Source organism: Netta rufina (genome assembly GCF_964035555.1).
Source record: "Netta rufina genome assembly, chromosome: 3".
Taxonomy (NCBI): Eukaryota; Metazoa; Chordata; class Aves; order Anseriformes; family Anatidae; genus Netta; species Netta rufina.
Window position 1 is genome coordinate 33088852 of NC_140125.1, and position 20489 is coordinate 33109340.

The 20489-nt window shown below is 35.3% G+C and overlaps 1 protein-coding gene across 1 annotated transcript in view; it reads left to right on the forward strand.

Annotated features, from left to right (window-relative positions):
• CRIM1 (cysteine rich transmembrane BMP regulator 1) overlaps positions 1 to 20489 on the forward strand; it is a 182115-nt gene that overhangs the window by 103841 nt on the left and 57785 nt on the right. Inside the window, exons 5-6 of the mRNA XM_084285163.1 lie at positions 6992 to 7113; positions 20191 to 20373. Coding sequence (XP_084141289.1) covers positions 6992 to 7113; positions 20191 to 20373 — 305 coding nt within the window. The remainder of the gene's footprint in view (positions 1 to 6991; positions 7114 to 20190; positions 20374 to 20489) is intronic.

Below are 20489 nucleotides of genomic sequence, written 5' to 3' on the forward strand. Positions count from 1 at the left end.
GAAATAAATTACTAACTTACTTACCAAGATCCTGATATTTGAGAGCATAGACCATGTCTGTAAAGATCACAACTGTCATTCTAGTGTATTCTGGGATGTGTTCTGCTGGAACTGTTTCAGCCCCTCACGGATCTTCTCAGAAGGAACCCAGAGCTATGTTTCATGCTATGTTGATGAAGCAGTTTATTGATGTCCTGGAAAAATGGTTGTAGTGGTACTTGCCACTCCTTTTTCCAAACCTTTTTTCTTTACTTAGTACAAGCCAGTGAGCTCAAATATTTTGAGCCAGGAATTTGTGCTAGATGACTCTTCAGCCTGCCTTGTTACAGGTGTTCATTTGTATTTCAGCTTGACAAAGAATTGAGAGATATTTGAGTGATTTTTGTTCCTTTTTGACTTAAATATGAGAATGATTTTTCAAAGTTATTCTGCTAAGCAGCATAGAGCAAAGAGGAGAAATCATCTCAGGACAGCAACATACCAAGGAATATTATTTATTTATTTATTTATTTAACTCTATTTAAATGAGAAAAAGAAGTGGCCAGGAGGGTTTGGAATTATATTTCCTAATATGTTACAGAAAGAGCACTGTACCATAACAAAACATTATTAATTTGGTAAAGCAATAAATGCTTGGAGTTGATACAAATGTCCTTTCTGTGAATTGATCCAGTTCCAGACCCTCATAATTTGTATCTTTTTTAAGTGGAAGATGGAAACAATTTTTAGGTATACTCAATCGTTGGGTTTGAAATGTTATGATATTATGAAAGGTGAGGCTGATAAACCTAAGAAAACGGTGACTGAAACAGTAATCTTGTGGTTAAAAAAAAAAAATCTAAGATAAAAATATAATCTGTTATGGTAAAATACGAGAAAAATGCAAGGTTGGACTGGCTTATGTTGTTTTATTCATGTACTGATGAATTCTAAAAGGTCTATACATATATCAGTGTACTTGGCCAGTGGTTGTGTGTCTGTTTGTTTCACGATACGACGTTTTTGTGACCGTTCTCTTTTCCCTTCTCATTTGTCTGGAAAACAGACAATTTAATGTTAGTCAAATGATGAAATAAAGTCATCTGGTCAAATGAACTGTTTGCATTCTAGTAAACCCTGGAAAGATTATAATCTACTTGATGTGAATGATGATTTTACAACTCTTCCCCTCCTTAGCACATTTCCTAGTTCCTAACAGTAATAATACAGAAAATATGCATGAAATCTGTTCCTTTTTTTTTTTTTTTTTTTGCAGTATATTTAATTAAAAGCTAGATAATCAGCTTTTGTAATATCTAAATGTTTCCTATAAATAAATATACTTCTATATATATCTATACACTATACTAATGGAAAAATGCACTATTTTATTGGGTATATGTTTGTAATAACACTCGTATCTATGCATATATCTAGAATTTTGGAAGAGAATTCTTACTTGGGAGCATACTAGGTATGATTTCTAGGTAAGTAGCCCCCCTGGAGACTTAGAATAGGAAGCACTTCCATATGAGACATCTAGTTGATATAAAAGCAATGAAATATTTTTGAGCATTTGGAAATGGTCAAATAATACTTCTTATATTCACCTTCCACAGTTCATCTGTCATCTCCTTCTGCGGGTTAATTATTGATCTCCAAAATAAAATACTAAAAGCTATCCAAGAAGAAGGAATATTTTAATTACTTAGTCATATATTCAAAACTGAAAATGCAAAATGTATAAAGCAGTGACCCTGAACTTATGGGCTAAAACTCTCCAATTGTATGTCTGAAGATTTAAAAAAAAAAAAAAATCTATCTGAACCCATTGGATGGAGGTGTCCAAATGGCTTCGTCTGCAGTGATGCATTTGTCTAGGACTAGAGTTAACATTTTCTAAAGCTAGCATTTGGTTGATTCCTTAAGCTGTAACTTCTCCAGCTTAAAACTCAACATACTGCTTACTTAAATGGCATTGTGGCTTCAGGTGCAGGTAATATGGACAGAATCCTTTGTTGATTTCATGAGATTGTCATGTTAATATTTCATTTTGCTATAACATCATTTCTTATACCATATGCTTGATGGTAGGGAGGATCTTTCTTGCATTTAATCTTTTTCCTTGCCACCATTTCACCAACCTTTGATAATGCTGAATGTTCTCTTCTGAATATTCCCTCTCTTAGAGTATCTTTCAGTTGTTAGTATTATTGACAGATCCGTGGGAGTTTTCTCTCTTACATTTAGCTAACACAAGTGCTACTAAAAGTAATGTAACTTGTATTAGATTCCTGCGAGGACCAAAAACAGAGGACTGTGATAAGACCTGCAAAGGAATGTGACGTATGTTTCAGGAATGCATTTCTCCAGTCTCAGTGCTTCAGACTTGATTTTGTTTTGATCCTTAAAATAAATATCCCTCTCCCCACCTAACCCCCACTCCAACCTTCCCATACACTGGTACTAAGTTTTTTTTTTCTCTAGAGTGCCTGTTCATATTTTCATAGCCATTATGCCTTGGGCCTGGAGAACCCTTTTGATTTAACCATCAAAACAGCTTTTCTGAGGCTACTAAGCCCTTCTCTCTTTTCATCTATTCAATAACAGAAGTAAATGAACCAAGATTAATTAGATTTTAAATAAAAATTGTCATTTAGAAGTGCTCTGTTTGATTATTTTTTTCTTCATCCTTTTAATTTTTACATTTTTGGTGATATAAATGAAAAAAATGAAAAATTATGTCAGAAATGAAAACAAAAAACAAGTGATAAAATTATTTCTGCTTTGAAGAATTTAAAAACTGCAGGAAATTCAAATGGAACATTTGGTCATTTGTATTATTGAAGCTGTTATGTTTCTCAGTCTGTAAAGCATTGGTTAATGGACACAGCTGGATTTTGAGAGTAGTTTTGCGTCTGGTCCTTTATATACTGAAGCTCTTCTTGCTGTTTTTGAAATTTCTAGGATTTATTTATTTTTATTTTTTAACCTGAAGAACTGGACACAGTTTCTTTTTGCCTGACAGTTTCAGTCCGTTTTTTCAAAAATTCTGTCAAACTTTGGTAAAGTTGACTTCTTAGCTAGGCATCTTGCTTTCTTCGTGGCTCTCCTGCCACCTTTTCAGGTTGTGCTCTGTGGCATCTCTTGGATGACTTTTTGATTCTCTTTCTTTTTCTTTCTGGGCCGTTATAAAGATGCTTTGTATTCTCTTACAGGACTGTCCTCCTTACTTGCTAAAAGGACATGTTCCTCTGTCCTGACTTTACTTCTTTTAGGGTATTTGCTGGTATTCTGATGTATGAGTTTGCTTTACAGTCTTTGCTAATAAGGTATGTGAGGGGGAGATACTGAGTGATTCTTAGTACCTCAAATACTGACCTCTCTTTAATCTTGCAGTTTGTCTATGTACCTGTGCTATTTCATGTTACAGTAGTGTAGATGTAAATTTACATGTTGCCTAGTTTCTTTGTAAAGAAACTAGGCAACATGTAAATTTGCCTTCTCTCCTGGAAGCTTTTCTTATAGTAACTTAAGCTGTGCATGCTTTCCCTAGACAAGTTATGGTTACAGAAAGAGCAGCTCAGAGGCAACATTGTGAACTGCTGAATCTTACAGAAATTATTTAGGGAGGGGGCATGGTTACTATCAACAGACTTACAACAAATCCAGCCTACTAACCTTTCTCCAAACATAATGCTCAGTAGCAAGGCTAAGATACACCCTGCACATGGATAGCTGCCTGTGATGATGCACAAAGCTGGAATACAACTTCTCTTCCGTCCCTCTTCTCCAAAAAGCACTTCAGAAATAATCTAGTACTATAAAGCTGATTTTGCTCTCTTATTAAGAACTGGATCACTTATTCAGAATTTCCAGATGCTGTTGTTCTGGCAGTGCTACAGCTGTGCTCAGCTACCAGAATTCCTTGGGTTTCTTACTGAAAGACTTCTGTCTCCAAAACAATGTTTTCCATGCTAATAGCCTGGAAGATGGTCAAAGATTTTCCTAGCAGAACTGGCTGAAAAGAATGCAAACTATTTAAGTCCATCTGCTTTGACATTCTCCCATGCAGGGACTTTTTTTTTTTTTTTTAATCCAAATGGGAAGTCAATTTATTAAAACTTTGGAGGGTGGGGTTTCATTTTGCTTACACTGTTATATTTGTTTTGTTTTGCTGTTTTTGAATTAGTATGCTAAGTTTTGATTATTCTGATTGGAAGGGATTTGTTTCTGCAAAAAAGAAACATTGGCTCCCAACAATCTTCTAAACTTCTTTTTCAGCACATGTTTTAGAAGATTGTCAATCATAAGTTAGTCAGTTTTATGGGTTTACTTTTGGCTGATAATTTTTAAAAGCAGTTGACTGAGAACAAAAATGATATAAGTTAATAATCTAACCATTTCTATTATCCTGGAACAAAAGTCATTCATGATAGTTTGTGAGGCAAGCAATAGAGAGGACACAGTCATGTCTGGTAAAGGTTATTGTGAAGGTGATATGACTGAGCGGTACTTTCAGCTCACAAGATGTATGCCATTTTCTCTGTGGAAAAAAAAAAAAAAAAAAAAAAAAAAGCGTGGACTTATATGAAGTTTGATCTGTGTATTTTCCCAGTGGTTATTTGTGTATTCAACATAGGGTGGTTGAAGTGCAACCTATTTTTTTTATCAAGGTTTATAAAATTACTTTGATTTTGTCTGTACATGTTTTGTTATATGTATTTTAAAACACTTTTTTCTTCATCAGGAATATGTAGGCACTTATTTCAGGGTTTTATTGTTGGAAATGAAAAGCAGCTTCCAAAGCAATGACTGTTGGATGGGTTAAGATACCAATTTCTTGAGCCTGACAGTGCTAATTGGCTGATTTCTGAGTTTTTTGCTTCTTTTGCTTTGTTTGTTGTTTGTTTTTGTTGTTGTTGTTGTTTGTTTGTTTTGTTTTGTTGGTGCAGAGGGGTGTTTTTGTTGTTGTTGTTTTGTTTTGTTTTGTTTTTCCTCAATAACTATATTCTTCTTACTGGGGCAGAAAAAGGTTAGATAGTATGGATTTCTGTAAGATTACTTGCATGTCTTAGCGTACTCTTGGCTTTTTCCTTTCTTTTGGCCAAAGGGTGCCATAGAGGAAGGGCACCAAGAGGAAGGGTGCCAGCCTTCCTCTGCTGGTACTCTTGAAAATATTTTCCACTAATATCTGCTGGGTTTTGTAGGATAAGGAAAAGGGAAAACAAAGGGGGGATAAATGTTTTCTTGTAATTTTATTTGAAGAAACATTTCTGACAGGTGTGCATCCCACATCTTTTTCTTCATTTGTGCTTTGTACCATCCCAACCCTAAACCTTCATTGTCATGCTGGAGGAGAGGAGGGACTGAGTTATCTTAAAGGGAAGCCACTGTCACAAATCCTTTGGTTTTTTTTTGATCCCATACAGCAGAAGCAATGTTGCTTCTTTTTTTTTTTTTTTTTTTTTTTTCCCTCTACCTCTCCGAAGACAAAGACAAAGACATACAGAAAATAAAAGTTTCCCACTTTTTTTTTTAAATTTACAAATAAGTTCTGGGGAAAAATGTCAAAAGTAAAGGTATGATAGGTATAAGAGATATAGGTATATAGGTATAAAAGCTATAGGTATATAAAGGTATAAAGCTATTTTTGCCTTTCTAAAACATAGTGCTCTAATAAAATATTTAAAAAATACTTTTATGATAGTATGTTAAAGGTCCTCTGAGATTACTTGTACTCCATGCAAATTTCCTTTTAAGTAATACTTTTCAATGTAGAATTTTACATTTTTCCAATGCTGATGAGACTTAAAGGGAGAGCCTTCGTTGAGAGAACCTTTGTCATTCATTGAGCCGTGGTCTAAGATTCAATGGCTGTTGGGCAATTTGCAAGACAGTCAAAGTAGAGGAGAATCAATCTTCTTACTTTAAAAAAAAAAAAGAATAAGACAGCCCAATAATTACTGATGGTGTTTCTTATGGATGGTTTAATTTGGGGGTTGTCTTGGAACGTGTAAATATATTTGCAGTAGTTATTAACAGCTAGAGTTCTTATTTTAATTTCTTTAATTTGTAATTAAAAGATCTGCTCAGTTTTTTTGTTTCCTTTTGAAGTTTGTATGTATTTGTAGGAAGCTAAATTAACCTACATTTTTTTTTAAATAAAAATCCTGTCAACTTCAATTGAAAATTTAAGTGCTATACCATGATATTCTTGGCTATGATATTTGAATATTTCTTTTTGTTCACTGTGTTCATTTTTATGGAAACATTGCTGTTTTATTCCATTAGTATGCCCAATGTTTGGGGCAAGGACTGTGTTAAATGTAAACTCATTGAAAATTTAAAGTGTTTGACTTCTAAACAATTATGGTAATCATAAAGCAAAGAATCTGGAAATAAATGCAACTGCTGTTTATCTACATTTTGTCTTCTAATTCTTTAGGCTATTTTCTTAAATAACTAAATTTTACTTGCATGGAGAAGACACCTGCAGTTATTTTCATTTAGCTTAAATGTAATGATTCTGCAGGATGTCTTTAATTATTCCGTATGTAAAACTGGGCATAATACAGTTTCCTAATGTGAGGATGCTATTTCTTCTGAATAGGTGTAGTTACTGCTATTAGTATTTCATCAGGTTTGATTATTCATGGAATTGAAGGAGAAGCCTGCTTTTACAAATCTGAAGAATATTGTTATTTTCAAACAATCTTGAAACAATATTTTCCTGAATTTTTACCTGTGCTACTGGAGTATTGAAGTAGTATAATACAACCTTTTTTTGCTTGACCCAGCAGAGTTCCAATGATTAAAATAATTATTTAAAAAATAAAAATAAAAAATTAGGTTGATAAATGATCTTGGTCATTAGATTGAAAAGAGATGATTCTAAAATATAAATATTGGAACTTATGCTATAGCTTTCCGTTTTCCATTTGCTTATTCTTTTCCTTTATGTGTGGCTTCATTTACTTATGGGTTTTTCCTTACTTTTCTTTGGTTTCAGATGCGAGTGTCTCTCTGGTTTATGTGGTTTCCCCATGTGCGAGGCAGGCTCCGTTCCCCAAATAGTCTCACGTGGAGATGGAACACCTGGCAAGTGCTGTGATGTCTTTGAATGTGTCAATGGTACGTGAAGTTTTCTCTTGTACCTGGAGAGGAGGATTTTATGTCTGTGGGAGATGCTGGGTATTTGGTTATTTTTATTATGTTGTCAAGATATAAGAGAGAGATAATTTCCTTGAAGTTCATTCAGTAAGAAGGAATTTGAAGTTTTATTGAAGATATTTAAGTGGGAAAATGTATCATTTGTAAGTCGTCATGTTCCTTCAATTTCTAAAGCATTTTTCCCTATAACCTCAGGGAATTTGAAATTTAGTGAAAGTCTCCCTTTCTGCTTGTTTTCCAAGTGCTCTTTTGCCAGTAGCAAACACTGGAGTTCTTTTTGAAGTGACATTTTTATTTATTTATTTATTTATTTGCTAAACACTGGAAGTGCTTTTTGCAGAACTGTAAACGTGTGCATACTATTTAGACAGTTGGGCTTGCCTAAAAGAAAAAAAAAAAGGCACTTGCAAAGTAATTTTTAGATGTAAAACTTTTTGAAATTGTAAATAAGTGTAGGAATAGACAGATTCTTTTTTTTTGCTTACAGATGTAAATTTTTAGAAAAATATATTTTTTTTAATTAATTTGTCATGCAAATGACTGTATCTCAGGATGGCTCCGTGGTGTATGTGATGAGTTGGGTAAAGACTTAGGTATTTTGCTATTGATCAGTGGAAGGAGAAAAACCGTTCTGAAATGTTGCATGCTCAGATAATTTCTGAGCATAAGAAATTACATGCTGGTTCAGTATTTACTAATTAATATTTATTAAGTAATATTTAATATTGTTGAGTAATGCATGTATCATATGCTTGAAACTTTTATTTTTGCATTCTTCGCTGCATATGCACAAAAACATTCGTATAAAATATATGTAGTTCTCCAGGAGAAAGTAATATTTGCATGTAGTTTTATTATAAACACTTAAGTACTAGTTTTAAAATAATACTTAGCACATACAATACCTACCTTGTTTGTGTAGTTGTAAGCTACATTATATATATAAAAATAAATGTTTTCCATACGAATAAAATAATTTACATCAGAAAGAATCACAAATTCTTTAGCTTCCAGACTAATTTTTAATCAGCTTGGGTTAGGACTGTAGATACTATAGAAATAAATGCAATTTACCTAATTTGCTTGTTTATATATTGTCTGTCATACTAAAATAATACTAATTTTCCTTTGTTCCATTTTCTTGGCATTCTATTAAAAACATTTTAATTTCTGAGGTTTTTAGCACTTGATTTACTGTGTGGCACACTGCAAGGTAGCACTTGGTATTCTGAGCAATGCTAAGCCAGTTTCTGATGTCTTTACCGGCATTAAACAGTCTCTGAGGTACCAACTGCCTTGCTAGCATTGCTGTTTCTCTTCAGGTAGCAAGTTATTTGGGTACAGCTGTCACAGTTCTTGCAGGATACCTCATTATCAGGTGTTAGATGGAGCTGTTTCGGTTGCCCACTTTTCTTTGTCCTTGATCATTACCATACCCTATTTCTGAGGAGAAATTGATTATACTCATTTATACTGTCCTGGCACTCTTGCCCTGTGTATCACTGCCTTTCTCCTTCCTGTAGCTCACTCCAAGGACTCATAGGCTTGATTAGCCTATGAGGACAGTGTAAATTGAAAGGAGAAAAAAAAAAAAAAAAAAAAAAAAAGCTGATGCCAAAGAGGAGAAGGAAGCAGAAAGGTGAAACAGAAGGAAACCAGAGTTTGTAGAAAAGGATAATCTTTTGTCTTGTTTATGTCCTTAAATCATCAGTGTTAAAATATTATGGGAAAGTATGAAAACTATTAAAAAAAAAATCCTCTTTTTTTGTATGTTTGTTTGTGTTTTTTTGGTTTTTTGTTTTTTTCTGAGAAACCTGGTCAGTTAAATATGTTTGTTTGTTTTAAGGGGTATTTTTCTTTATGGTTCCTAGTGTTACAATCAGATCTTTAAAAATAACGCTGTATGATGTGACCTGAGAGTGCTTTAAGTATATTTAGATCTGAGAATATTCAATGTGCAGTTATCAATGATGCTTTTTTATGGAAAGAGGATAGTTGTAGGCCTGAAGGTTTAATATATATATATATATATTTATATATATATAAATTATAAATATATAATATAATTTATATATAATTTAATATAAATATAAATATATATATATATATTAAACCTTCAGGCCTACAACTATCCTCTTTCCATAAAATATATATATATATATATTAAACCTTCATTTTTTTTTCACCTTTATATATATATATATGTTCATATATATATATATTCATATATATATATATTGTTGACATATATATATGTCAACAAGATGAGAACAACTCTAAAACTCCTGCTTAGGAGAGTTCTCTGTGCCACATTTGAGCTGTGTGGCAGATGCTTGGTGAAAAAGACAAAATGGTCATAAAACTTAATTTGCACTGCTTTATAGTTTGGGGATTTGCAAGTGCATTTTAGAGTGCTCAGGTTCATTTTGATATGTTATAAATATATTATATAATATTAAATAATACATAATAATAACATTATTAATGTATTTCTATATAAAGATAAATATATTTTTATATGTATATCCCTACCCTTACTTTTCTTAGTTTAAAAAGAAAAGGAGGCAGGAATTTTGTTCATGAGACTGACATTTAAATGTTAAAATCTGATTCATGGCTTTCAGAAGGGTCTTGAAATGCGAACAAGTGCAGAAGAGGTGTACTGTTAATACAACATGGAGAAAATACTTTACAATGATAGGCTTAAATCAATTTCTTCACTTTGATGGCTTTTTTTTTTTTTTTTTTTTTTTTTAAACAATGTAATGAGAGCCAAATCAGTAAGATCTAGGACAGACTGTTCTCAGCGGTGAGGGTGGCTAGCTGTTGGCACAAACTCAGGGAGATACTGAATTCCTTATCTTCATCCTTTCCAATTAAGTTTTGCTGCCTTTTTAAAGAGCGCGTTTTAATCAAATCCAAGTTAATGGATTTATAGATTTATAGGTATACATTAAATAATCAGTGTTACCAACTAATTCAATTAATTCTTGGGTTTGAAGACCTCTGTAAACAGGCAAGAGGGTTTAATAAAATAGGACATGTGCAGTGACATTCATATAGTTTTCCTGCTGTTATAGTATCTATTTAATGATAGAATTAGGGAGGTGGGGGGAATAAAAAAATATATATATAATAAAAAAAAATAATCCAGTTTGTGTATTGTAGGGTAACTACATTGTGTTTTTAAGTAAGCCTAATGATGTGCTGCGTTGAAGCAGGTCAGCCTTCTGTACCACTTACTACAAGTGTGTGTGAATGGGGTGGTATAGCAGAGAGAGGTTGGGAAGGCAGCCTGGAAAGGGTAGAGAAGAGCCTGCTGTTGCAGAGCAGCTGGCTGGTATTGAGGGGGTAGATCTTGTGTAAGGGCAGCAAAACACATGTAGCATAGAGACCCCATTAGCAGTAGGTTGTCTTTGTTGTTAGCATTTGGTGGATAGATCAGTCTTTGTTTCACAAACATTTTTTTCCTGAATTTAATATAAAACTTCTTTGGAAGCTCCGTGAAAGATTTGTAGGTTCTGCGTGGTTCTCCTTGTAACCAGTCTGTCTCAAACTAACGGTAGGTCAGTTTGTCTTAGAAAAGCATGTTGTTTGATGGTGACAGAAACCTCAGCAGCAGTCATTCTTTGTAGATCTTGGAGCTGTTATTTACTGATGACACAGAGCTGTGTGTGTGTCATGGGCAACACAATGGAGGGAAGGGATGCCACCCAGAGGGACCTGGACAGTCTTGAGAGGTTGGGCCTGTGCAAACCTCATGAGGTTCAGCAAGGCCCTGCACCTGCACTGAGGCAATCCCTAACACAAATACAGACAAAACCAGAGGTTATTCAGCCTGGAAAAAGAGAAGGCTCTGGGGAGACCTTAGGCCATCCAGTACCTAAAGGGGGCCTACAGGAAAGTTGGGGAGAGACTCTTTGTCAGGGAGTGTTGTTAATAGGACATCTTTACTTTAACTTAAAACTAAAAGAAGGTAGGTTTAGATTGGATATTAGGAAGAAATCCTTCACTATGAGGGTGGTGAGGCACTGGCACAGGTTGCCCAGAGAAGCTGTGGATGCCTCATCCCTGGAAGTGTTCAAGGTCAAGTTGGATGGGGCTTTGGGCAACCTGGAAGTGTTGGCCTATGACCCTATTCCTCATTATAAGAACAGCAGTCAATCAATACGCTCATCATTGTTTTCTTGCTTCCAGTTTATATTGTGTATGTCCTTGTGCTCCCCATCCTGTGTAATCTTCTGTTTCTTGTAGTTTGTCACAAAATTGTGTATATATTATTTATCACCAAAATAATGCTTAATCCTGCTTGGAAACAGTTCTAATGTTTCAATTTATTGGAACTGGAGTTTGTTATTGAGATAAGTTTTACCTACTGGCTGTTCAGCATTTAGAAAATGCTTAGAAAACTTTCTCATTGGTGATAAGCAAAAAATACACTACAGAAAGAGGATGCTTCTTAGTAATTCTGTGTTAGATTCTAAGCATTATGAATATATGCAGAAAACAGAATATTTTACATTAAGCTTTTATACTAGCTGGAGACATAATTTTATGCTTTTTAAAACACTGCTGTGGGTTACAGTAATGCACCATTACAATTAATGCATGGGTATTGGAATCTGCTTTCCTTCTAGAGGATCCTGGATAGGATATTTTACAAATATGGGGGAAAACTGAGGAAGAGATTCCCAAGATGCAGCCTTTCCTCAAAGCCTGCATTATATTGAAATGAATTCAAGGTTTCTCCTGATCCACTCAACATTTATTACTCATTTATTTTTGTCTGCCAATCGTGGTGTGCTGCTTTTTCTCATGGGAGAGGTTGTAAGGAAAAAAAAATGATTCGGCATTCAATTACAAGCATCAACAAATGAGTCTAAAGAGATTGAAAGCTGCATGTGCAGCGAGAGTGGAAATGTTTGGAAACAAGAGAGCATCCAAACTGCCTGTTCTCTAATTAGCTATTGACGCATGGGCCTCTTGAATGTAGGTTGCGCTAAAGCACATAGTGACTGAGCTGTGCCTTAGAAATTTGAGAGCATATTGCTAGAGCATCCTGCAGCTGCTTGCTTCTGTCAGTCAGGGCTTCCACTTTTGTGTAAGTTTCCTTGAATGCAGCAGCTAGTTTAAAAGGGTCTCGGTTGATCTTATGAAAGACAACAAATTGCATGTGTGAGAGTGGTCCTGGTAGTCACTGCATCCAACTGGTCCAAGGTGACTGCTTTCTGCCACAGCCATGTAGGAGCAATGATTTCAGCATCTGACCTTGCCAGGAGTGGCTGTGGAGCCACTGCTGCTCCATTGCCCCAGGAGGTGAGCTCCGGACTTCCATTGCCCTGTACATTGAGAGTGGGAGTACCTTGTGCATGCCCAACAGTAACAGGCATTGATATGGGGAAAAAAGGATGACAACTTCCACTGGGACTTGAAACTGTGACCATTTCTACATGTATACTGCTGTTTCAGGCTATACCCTTGATCATATGGTGTTATGGAAGTGAGCTCCTAAATCATCATGCTCGCTCACCTGATGTGACACACAACCTCTGTTCCATAGCCACTTCTTTATTTTTTTTTCACATTTGAGAAAATACCAGTGACATAAGCCATTTTTCTTTTCTCTTAACCTCTTGGCTTTCTTGAGTCTGTATGGTACTGATACTGTGTTGCAGGAGAAATTAAATCCCTCTCTAATTGCACTTCTTGTCACCTGTTGATGCAATTACTCCTCACAGCAGTTGTTATTCTGTTATTAAGCTCACAGTGTGGAAAAGGTTAAAGGTGATGCTGTCATTTCTAAAGGGAAATATGAATCACCTATTTCTAAAGGGAGCATCGATGAATACTAAAAGGAATCTTACATGGGGAATACTGTGTCAGCAAGGAAAATCTCCACTATAGAGGAAGGACTAGAGTCCAAGTGGAACACCCCACAGGCATCAGTTGTCAGGATCCCATTCATTATTCATTGCACTAATCTTTACAAAACTTACGTGACAAAGAAAAATATTATTTGCCTTTTACTCTTAAGAAATAAGGATTCGACCAGGGCAAGAGTCTGTCCTAGAGCAAAGAACTAAATATAATCCTGAGCCTAATTAAACATTGCTGCATATTTCTTTCTAGGCATCTAAAAACATAGGAGCTGGTTTTTTGTTTTTTTGTTTTTTGTTTTTTTTTTTTACTTTAAATAGAGACCTACTTTAAAACAAAAACCATGGAGATTGTCCAGCTAGTTACTGGGATATGTTCAGGATATTTTTGACATCAAATCGAGAAGGACTGTTCTAGACTCGATACCAGTGGGACTAGAGGGGATTACGTGAGAATGCAAAGATAGAACATAACTGTGAAATGGTGCGGTTTGTTTGTTTGTTTGTTTGTTTTTGTAGAGCAGGAGAGATAATCAAGTTGCTCTCTTGAAGTTCAGGTTTTTATTTGGTTAAGCTGTCAAAGAGTTGGAAGGTTTGTATGTAAAGCAAAGAATGAACAAATGGTATTAATGAGAATTGTGCTTTTCTTCAAAAACAGTAGTTGAATACAAACCTTGCTAAAATGGGAGTACAGGTAGCACAGAATTGATAATCTGTAAGAAAAATCAAGACACAAAACATCGCTTTCAAGGAGCAAAAGAAAACAAATGGAGAAGTAAATAATAAATGGAAGATTAATATAAAAGGAAGATAACATCATTCCAAAAAGAAATGAAGAATTAGTGTTTGTGGGGCGGGTTATTGTTTTTTCACGTTTGCTTGTTTTGACTCAGAACATTTTAGCGGTATTTGCAAATCAAGGTTAATCACCAGCCACAGTCATGTGAGAATTTGGTCTAGTATACTGAAAAAGCAGGCTAGTCTACCAAGCTATGTCAAATGTTTTAGATCCTCTGAACCTGGATTATACTCGCTGTAGCCAAATTGGGAAAAGTGTCTGAAACAATATGTGCCATTACCAGTTACATTTAAAATTGAAGGAAAAAAGAAGGTGAAGAAAACTGGAGGCCAGTCAAATACCAAGTCTAACTTACTTCATTTATTAATGAAAACCAAGGTACTACTTATATTCTGTGGAACTGATGGTATGTCATGTACAAAGAATATTAAATGCTAGATGGTGCAGTTTGGTATGGTTTTAAAACTACAGTAAAGTAACTTCTAGTATTTATTTTGGTGAAGTCATATTTTTTGTTTGTTTGTTTTTGCCAAAGGGAATTCTATTGGTAAGCTAATGTCTCCAGTTATGTTCTGACTCTCAGTACACACTTAAACCTCAACAAAGTCACCAACACTTTGGAGGACAAGGTTAGAATTAATTTTTTAATTTTTTTTTTTTAAGACAGGAGGAGATGGTTAGACCTGTGCTAGAATCCTACTGCTGAGCATCATCATTTAGCAATAATGCCAAATCAGGGCCTTGTGCTAACATATTTAGGTCTTTTTTCCTGAAATATTAAGTTTTTCTCATACACTGGAGGCATATCACACAGATGGACTTGTGATGAATGATGAGCTATGCCAGTACTTTTAATGGTGCTGAGATTTTTGCAGATGTTTGTGTCCTATTAACATGCCTAGGGCTAAACTGATCACAGCATGTATTTTCTCTGTGATAGATTGACGGAGACTACTGGGATTTAAATGTATTCCTCCCTTACAAAGAACATGGCTTGCTTCCAGGAATTTCTTGGCATTTTATCTAGAAAATCTCGCACCGTAGCAGGGTGTTTAGAGCACAGCCACAGTGTTTGGTGGCCCCAGCTCCTCCTTTGGCCATCCAGGTGGTTTTCTGTGCTAGGGCTGTAACTTAATGCTGAGTGTTAAAAAGTTCCTTTTCTAGAAGGTTGTATGGGCAAAAGGGGGATAGCATAGAGGAAAGCCACAGAAACAATGAGACATTTAATGGCATGAACTTATCAAGAAAAATAAAATCTGACAGGAATGAGTGTATTTAGTCTGCAGGAGAAGATGGTGGCAGGGACACCCAGAATCGGTCCTCTTAGCAACAAATTTGCAGGTTAGAGGAAGGTAATAAACTGTATTACATATACCCACATATACCCTACAGATGGGAAAAGTAATAAAACCTAGGACGCTCCCTTTTGTTTCCTGTTTCTGTCTAACCTGAATTACCCATGATGTAATTTGAGTTTAGTTACAGTATTTGAACTGTAGAATTGTTTAGTTGGTTGCAGTTCCTCCATTACTGATGTTTTTAAAGAAAATATTAAGCTGGGCATGTTTTAGGTAGAGCTGCTTCTGTTGGGATATCTTTCCATGCTATTTTCCATGATTTCACCTCTACCCTATGTGGTGACTTGGAAATAAGCCTTCTGTCTCTCAGGGTTATACCTTAAGGTCTTGTCTACTGTGTTTTAAATAATGATAAAAAGACAGCGGTATCAACCTGCATAACTGTCTTTCCTCTGAAGTTGTCTAAAGATTAATGGGTTGGGATAGGCTGGTGAGGTAGACAGAGAAAACAAATCTTGCTGAATATAGCCACTGTGTGTAACTTGTGGAATCTGAACACAGAAGTGGTTTCTAATGTGATGCTATGGACTTTCTCTACTAGATGCCTCACTACGTAAATCTGTTTTTCTGTGATTACTATACATCAGTTTCCTACGGTTTTTAATATCTTTTACAGACCACAGGTGCCACAAAATAGTGTTTCTTTCCTTCAAACTGTGCAATTGTATATATATAATCACATAAAATCATGTATAAATAATTGCACTGACTTATAATAATAGTTACAGATTTGTTTTAGTCCTAATCACTGTTCCTATATGCAGGACCAAAGGACTTCCAGAGTGGTCCTGCAGTTGTGTTTAATGGGAAGTTTATTGAACAAAGTAATACAGTCCGAAGAGTAAGAAGCCAAATATTTTTTTCCACCTAACTTGTTTAAATATATTTGCAGGCAAACAAAAGCGTACAATGTGTTGTCCTTTAACATTGTTATGGGCAAATTCAAATGAACTGTATCCTTTTCTTTTCTAAGCTCCTTATAAGCACAGCTTTTGAAAAACTGAAAGCTTCTCTGTATTTTGTTTATACTGACAGGAATAAAGTTTGTCAGTTTCCTTCCCTTTCATTTAATGGAAAGTTCACAGCACTTGCACCAGTTCCCTTCAGGAGTCTGGTACAAATCCTTCTGTGTACTAAAGAAATGTCCAAAGTGCTGGAATCACAAACCTTCTCATCCTTCAAACAACAGAAGATTGTTTTGAATCTCTCTTCCGCTTCGGACAGGCTGGAATTTCTGCCCCTACAGAAGAAAATGCCTGAACTTGCCTAGAGACAGCTGATGCCTGAGAATCTCATGCACTCACTGTGTGCAGAGCTACTGTCTAGCAAAGAGTGGGTTGCAAAATTCGCACATGATTCTGAGCTGCCCTCTGATTGTAGTCAAAATTACCAGTACCAGAAAGCTACACAAGTCTCAATAACAGAAGTTTTATTTTGGATTAGTTCAGCCTATGGAACGTTATTAAATTTAAAAGTAAAAGGTAAAATGCCATAGAACACTGATCTGATCAAACAACTTGTTTCTGTCTGCAGTTCAGTTTGGAGATAAAAGTCTTCAGAAATGAGCACTGTTTGTGTCTGTGTAGTGTGAGGCTGCATGGCTCAGTGCAAGTCTGATTTCAGGGCTCTTGCTCCTGAACAAAACAGCTGTGGCTAACTGAGGCAATCTCTAGAGCTAAATTTGTGCCAGAATTCTTCCTGATTTAACTCTGGGACAGGAGTTTCAATGCCAAATCAAGTATGCTCTCTTAGTCATGTTTAACTTTATATCAGAGCAGAGATCTGGTATCATCTGTCCTATCACAACCAGCAAAAAGGCAGCATGAACTCTTCATCATGCTGGGTCACATCCGCTCTGCTCTAGCTCCTGTCACAGGTTGACCCATGCTTGTTCAGGGTCAGTCTTCTGCCATGGGTTATGTGATAGCTGGCAAACACTGAGGTTGTGTTCACGAATCCATGGCCTGGCTGGCTGTCTCATGCCTACTGTGTCATTGTATTAGCTGGCATCAGAAGAGGGACTTGGCTTTTCGGGCAGCTTTAACTGCTTGGTCTTGGTGTTGTGCAAGATGATTGCAATCACTTTGTCACGTGGGGAAACTTAGGTACTTGAAGAATTCTACCTGCAGCATTTTCTTTATTAATAGAATAATGAATTCGTGGTTGCTAGCCTTTCAGGAAAAGATGCATTTGTTTAATGATGGCTTTATATTCTTTCTCTCCTTCGTGGCTGCCATATGTAGGTCAGTAAAGCAATAAAATTAGTGCCGTTTAGAGCAAAAACAAGCAAGAGAGAACTGAGAGTATCATTCAGTATATCTTGCTAAAAGAAATGTGTTGGTACAAATTACACAGCAAGATGCTAGCTCTTTTATTAAGCTTTTACTTTATGAATATTTAAAGCTAGAGTTCTTACTGTGCTTGTTTTGGCTTGACTGAGTCCTTAGACCGTGCAGATCTAACAACGGTAATCCTTGTCTCATAGCTGGATGCATATGGGTAGCTCAGTCATTTAATAAGTGTGCATATATACTAGCATAAGTATCATTTGTAAAAATACACACGTAGTGACATTCTATGGCATTTTTTGTCATAGGAGTAAATATATTGTATCTTTTCAGGATTTACGATTACTTGTTTGGTCTTGTTTGGTCATTTTAAAAATTAATGTTAATTAATGGAAAATGATAATTCTACTTTCCTAACTATGCAGGAATTCAGATCTACTCTTTGGAGGAGGGGGGAAGTAAAAATCTGGAAAGCTGCAATCAAAAGAGTTAAGTCAGGAGTAAATGGATTAAATGCCTTTTGAGTTCTTGGCACTTTTTCCTTTTTTGAGAAGGTTTTTAGACTAGCAGCTTGAGCTACATAAACTTGAAATATTTCTCAAGTGTTTGTTTATGTGAATAGCTTTCTAATGAGGTCATAGCTGTTTTCCTGGACACAGTGGTATTTCCTCTTTTTACTCTTTTTTTTTTTTTTTTTTTTAACACTGCTTTCTACATTATGCCTCAAAGGCAGAACAGGCATATAAAATCAAACATTGCTCAGGGTACTTTTAAATTTCAACCCTAACATTTTACAATCATTAAATGACTTGAGACTTGAGCTCAACATAGGTGTGTGAGGAAAAAATGCTAGAGTCACTGAACCGCTTTAGAATTATAAAGAAAATCTATAGTAATGTCAAGAGCAACTTAGCTGAAGAGTCTGCAGCCCTCAGAATTGAGGATTCAAAGGGATTCTGCAAATTTAGAATTTGGAATATTTTTTCATATCCCATGTGAGATTTGAGTACTAATAAAAAAAATCAAAAAAAAAACCAAAAAAACACTTGAACTCAAAGTGGGCATAATTTTGAGCCCTATGTGGCTAGATATTACACATGTAAGGTTTCCGTGTATTCTATGGGAATCAACGATTGCCTAATAATATGCAATTGCCTAATTGCCTGCTTTTTTTTTTTTTTTTTTTTTTTAAATGTGGAATGGCTTTAAGTATGCTCTGGTTTGGATATTCGTATGTAAAACTATAAATTAACATATTGAAGAGGGATTTTTCAGTACGGTTTTGACATTTGTTGTTCAGGCTTTTAGTGACGGTTTGTTCTCTACAGAAATTTGGCACTTCTCAGGAAATAATAAAAATCATAGGTATCTACTTTCACCTTCCTGTGTGACTTATTTTCATCACTTCCATCTTTCCTCTTCATCATTCTTTATATACTATACATCTTTCTTCCTTTCTTTCCCTTGCTATGTTTAGTTCAGATGTAATGAAATTTAATGTTTTTATCAACAGTTTGATTGTGTTTGTTTTTGTTTTTTTTTTTTTTAATTTTTATTTTGTTGCTGAAAAAAGTAACTGCCTGTTCTAGGAACTTTTGGCTTTTGAAGCTGATAGATTTATAGCTTCTGTACAAATACATCTGTTTAATAGGTACTAATTTACTTCAGGTACTGTTTTTCAAGTGTCTTGGGCTAGTTTCAGAGTAGGCCAAAAAATTAGTAGTTATTCCATAGTAGGAAAGAGCGAGGAGGCTTCAATGAATAATATAATGATGAAACTGTAACACAATGATTTCTTAATGACTAACGTGGAATAGTTGTTCTACAGTGTCTTGAGTCACCACAATTCAGTGACTTAGTGATAGGCTGTGGAGCTGTACAACATTCTGTGTGCATCCATAGCTGGTTGAACCGAACATGCTCTGATGGCAATGGGTGATGAAGGTGTAGGAATGTTTGTATGTGTGCAGATAGCTGCAAAGTCCAAGAGCACTAAGGAGGCTTTGTGAGGTGTCCATGATCAGTTTCAAAATCTGGAACATAATCATAAAAGAAAAATAATAATAATAACTATGTATTGGACAGTTCTAATGCAATTAATCCATGTGTGTACCAGAGTCCTGTAGACAGGGTAGTTACACTTAAGAAACATCAGAAACTTGCTTTTTAAAATATGAAAAAAGCTGTGCTGAAATAACTTTTGGCTCATCCAGAATGAAAAAAAAATTAGCACCGATGTAGAAAACAAGTGCCTTAACTTTCCCTCATTATTTTAATTTTAAAAATTCAGAATTTTAACTGTAAACAACTAATAACTTTGAAAATAATTTTGAAAAGCATTTTCACAGAATCACAGAACTGTAGGGGTTGGAAGGGACCTCAAAAGATCATCGGGTCCAACCCCCCTGCCAAAGCAGGTTCCTCAGATCAGGCTGCCCAGGTAGGCGTACAGACAGGCCTTGAATATCTCCAGAGAAGAAGACTCCTCAACCTCCCTAGGCAGCCTGTTCCAATGCTCCATCAATGCTCCGTCATTTTATATTTTCCATTGTTTAAACAGACAATAAAATATACTGTGTGCCTTTTTTTTTTTTTTTTTTTTTTAAGGAAAAAATCAGCTCTCTCCTTCTCTGGTTTTGTTGGTAGCAAACTGAATTTAACTTTCTTCTTTATCAATATCCATAAAAGACATTGCTTATTTTCTCTTCTTCTTTCAGAAGTGAAGCCAACTTGCATATTTAACAGCATGGAATATTACGATGGAGACATGTTTCGAATGGATGCTTGTCGTTTCTGTCGGTGTCAAGGTGGAGTCTCTATTTGCTTCTCTGCCCAGTGTGGCGAGCTACACTGTGACAGGTATTATGTGCCAGAAGGAGAGTGCTGTCCAGTGTGTGAAGGTACACTATCTTTTCAATACTTTTTATTTATTAATTCTGCTGCTTTTTTTTATTTTGTCCTTTCAAGGAAAATAAGCCAGCAAGTGCTTCATGTTGTTGTTGTAAAATTTGCCAAT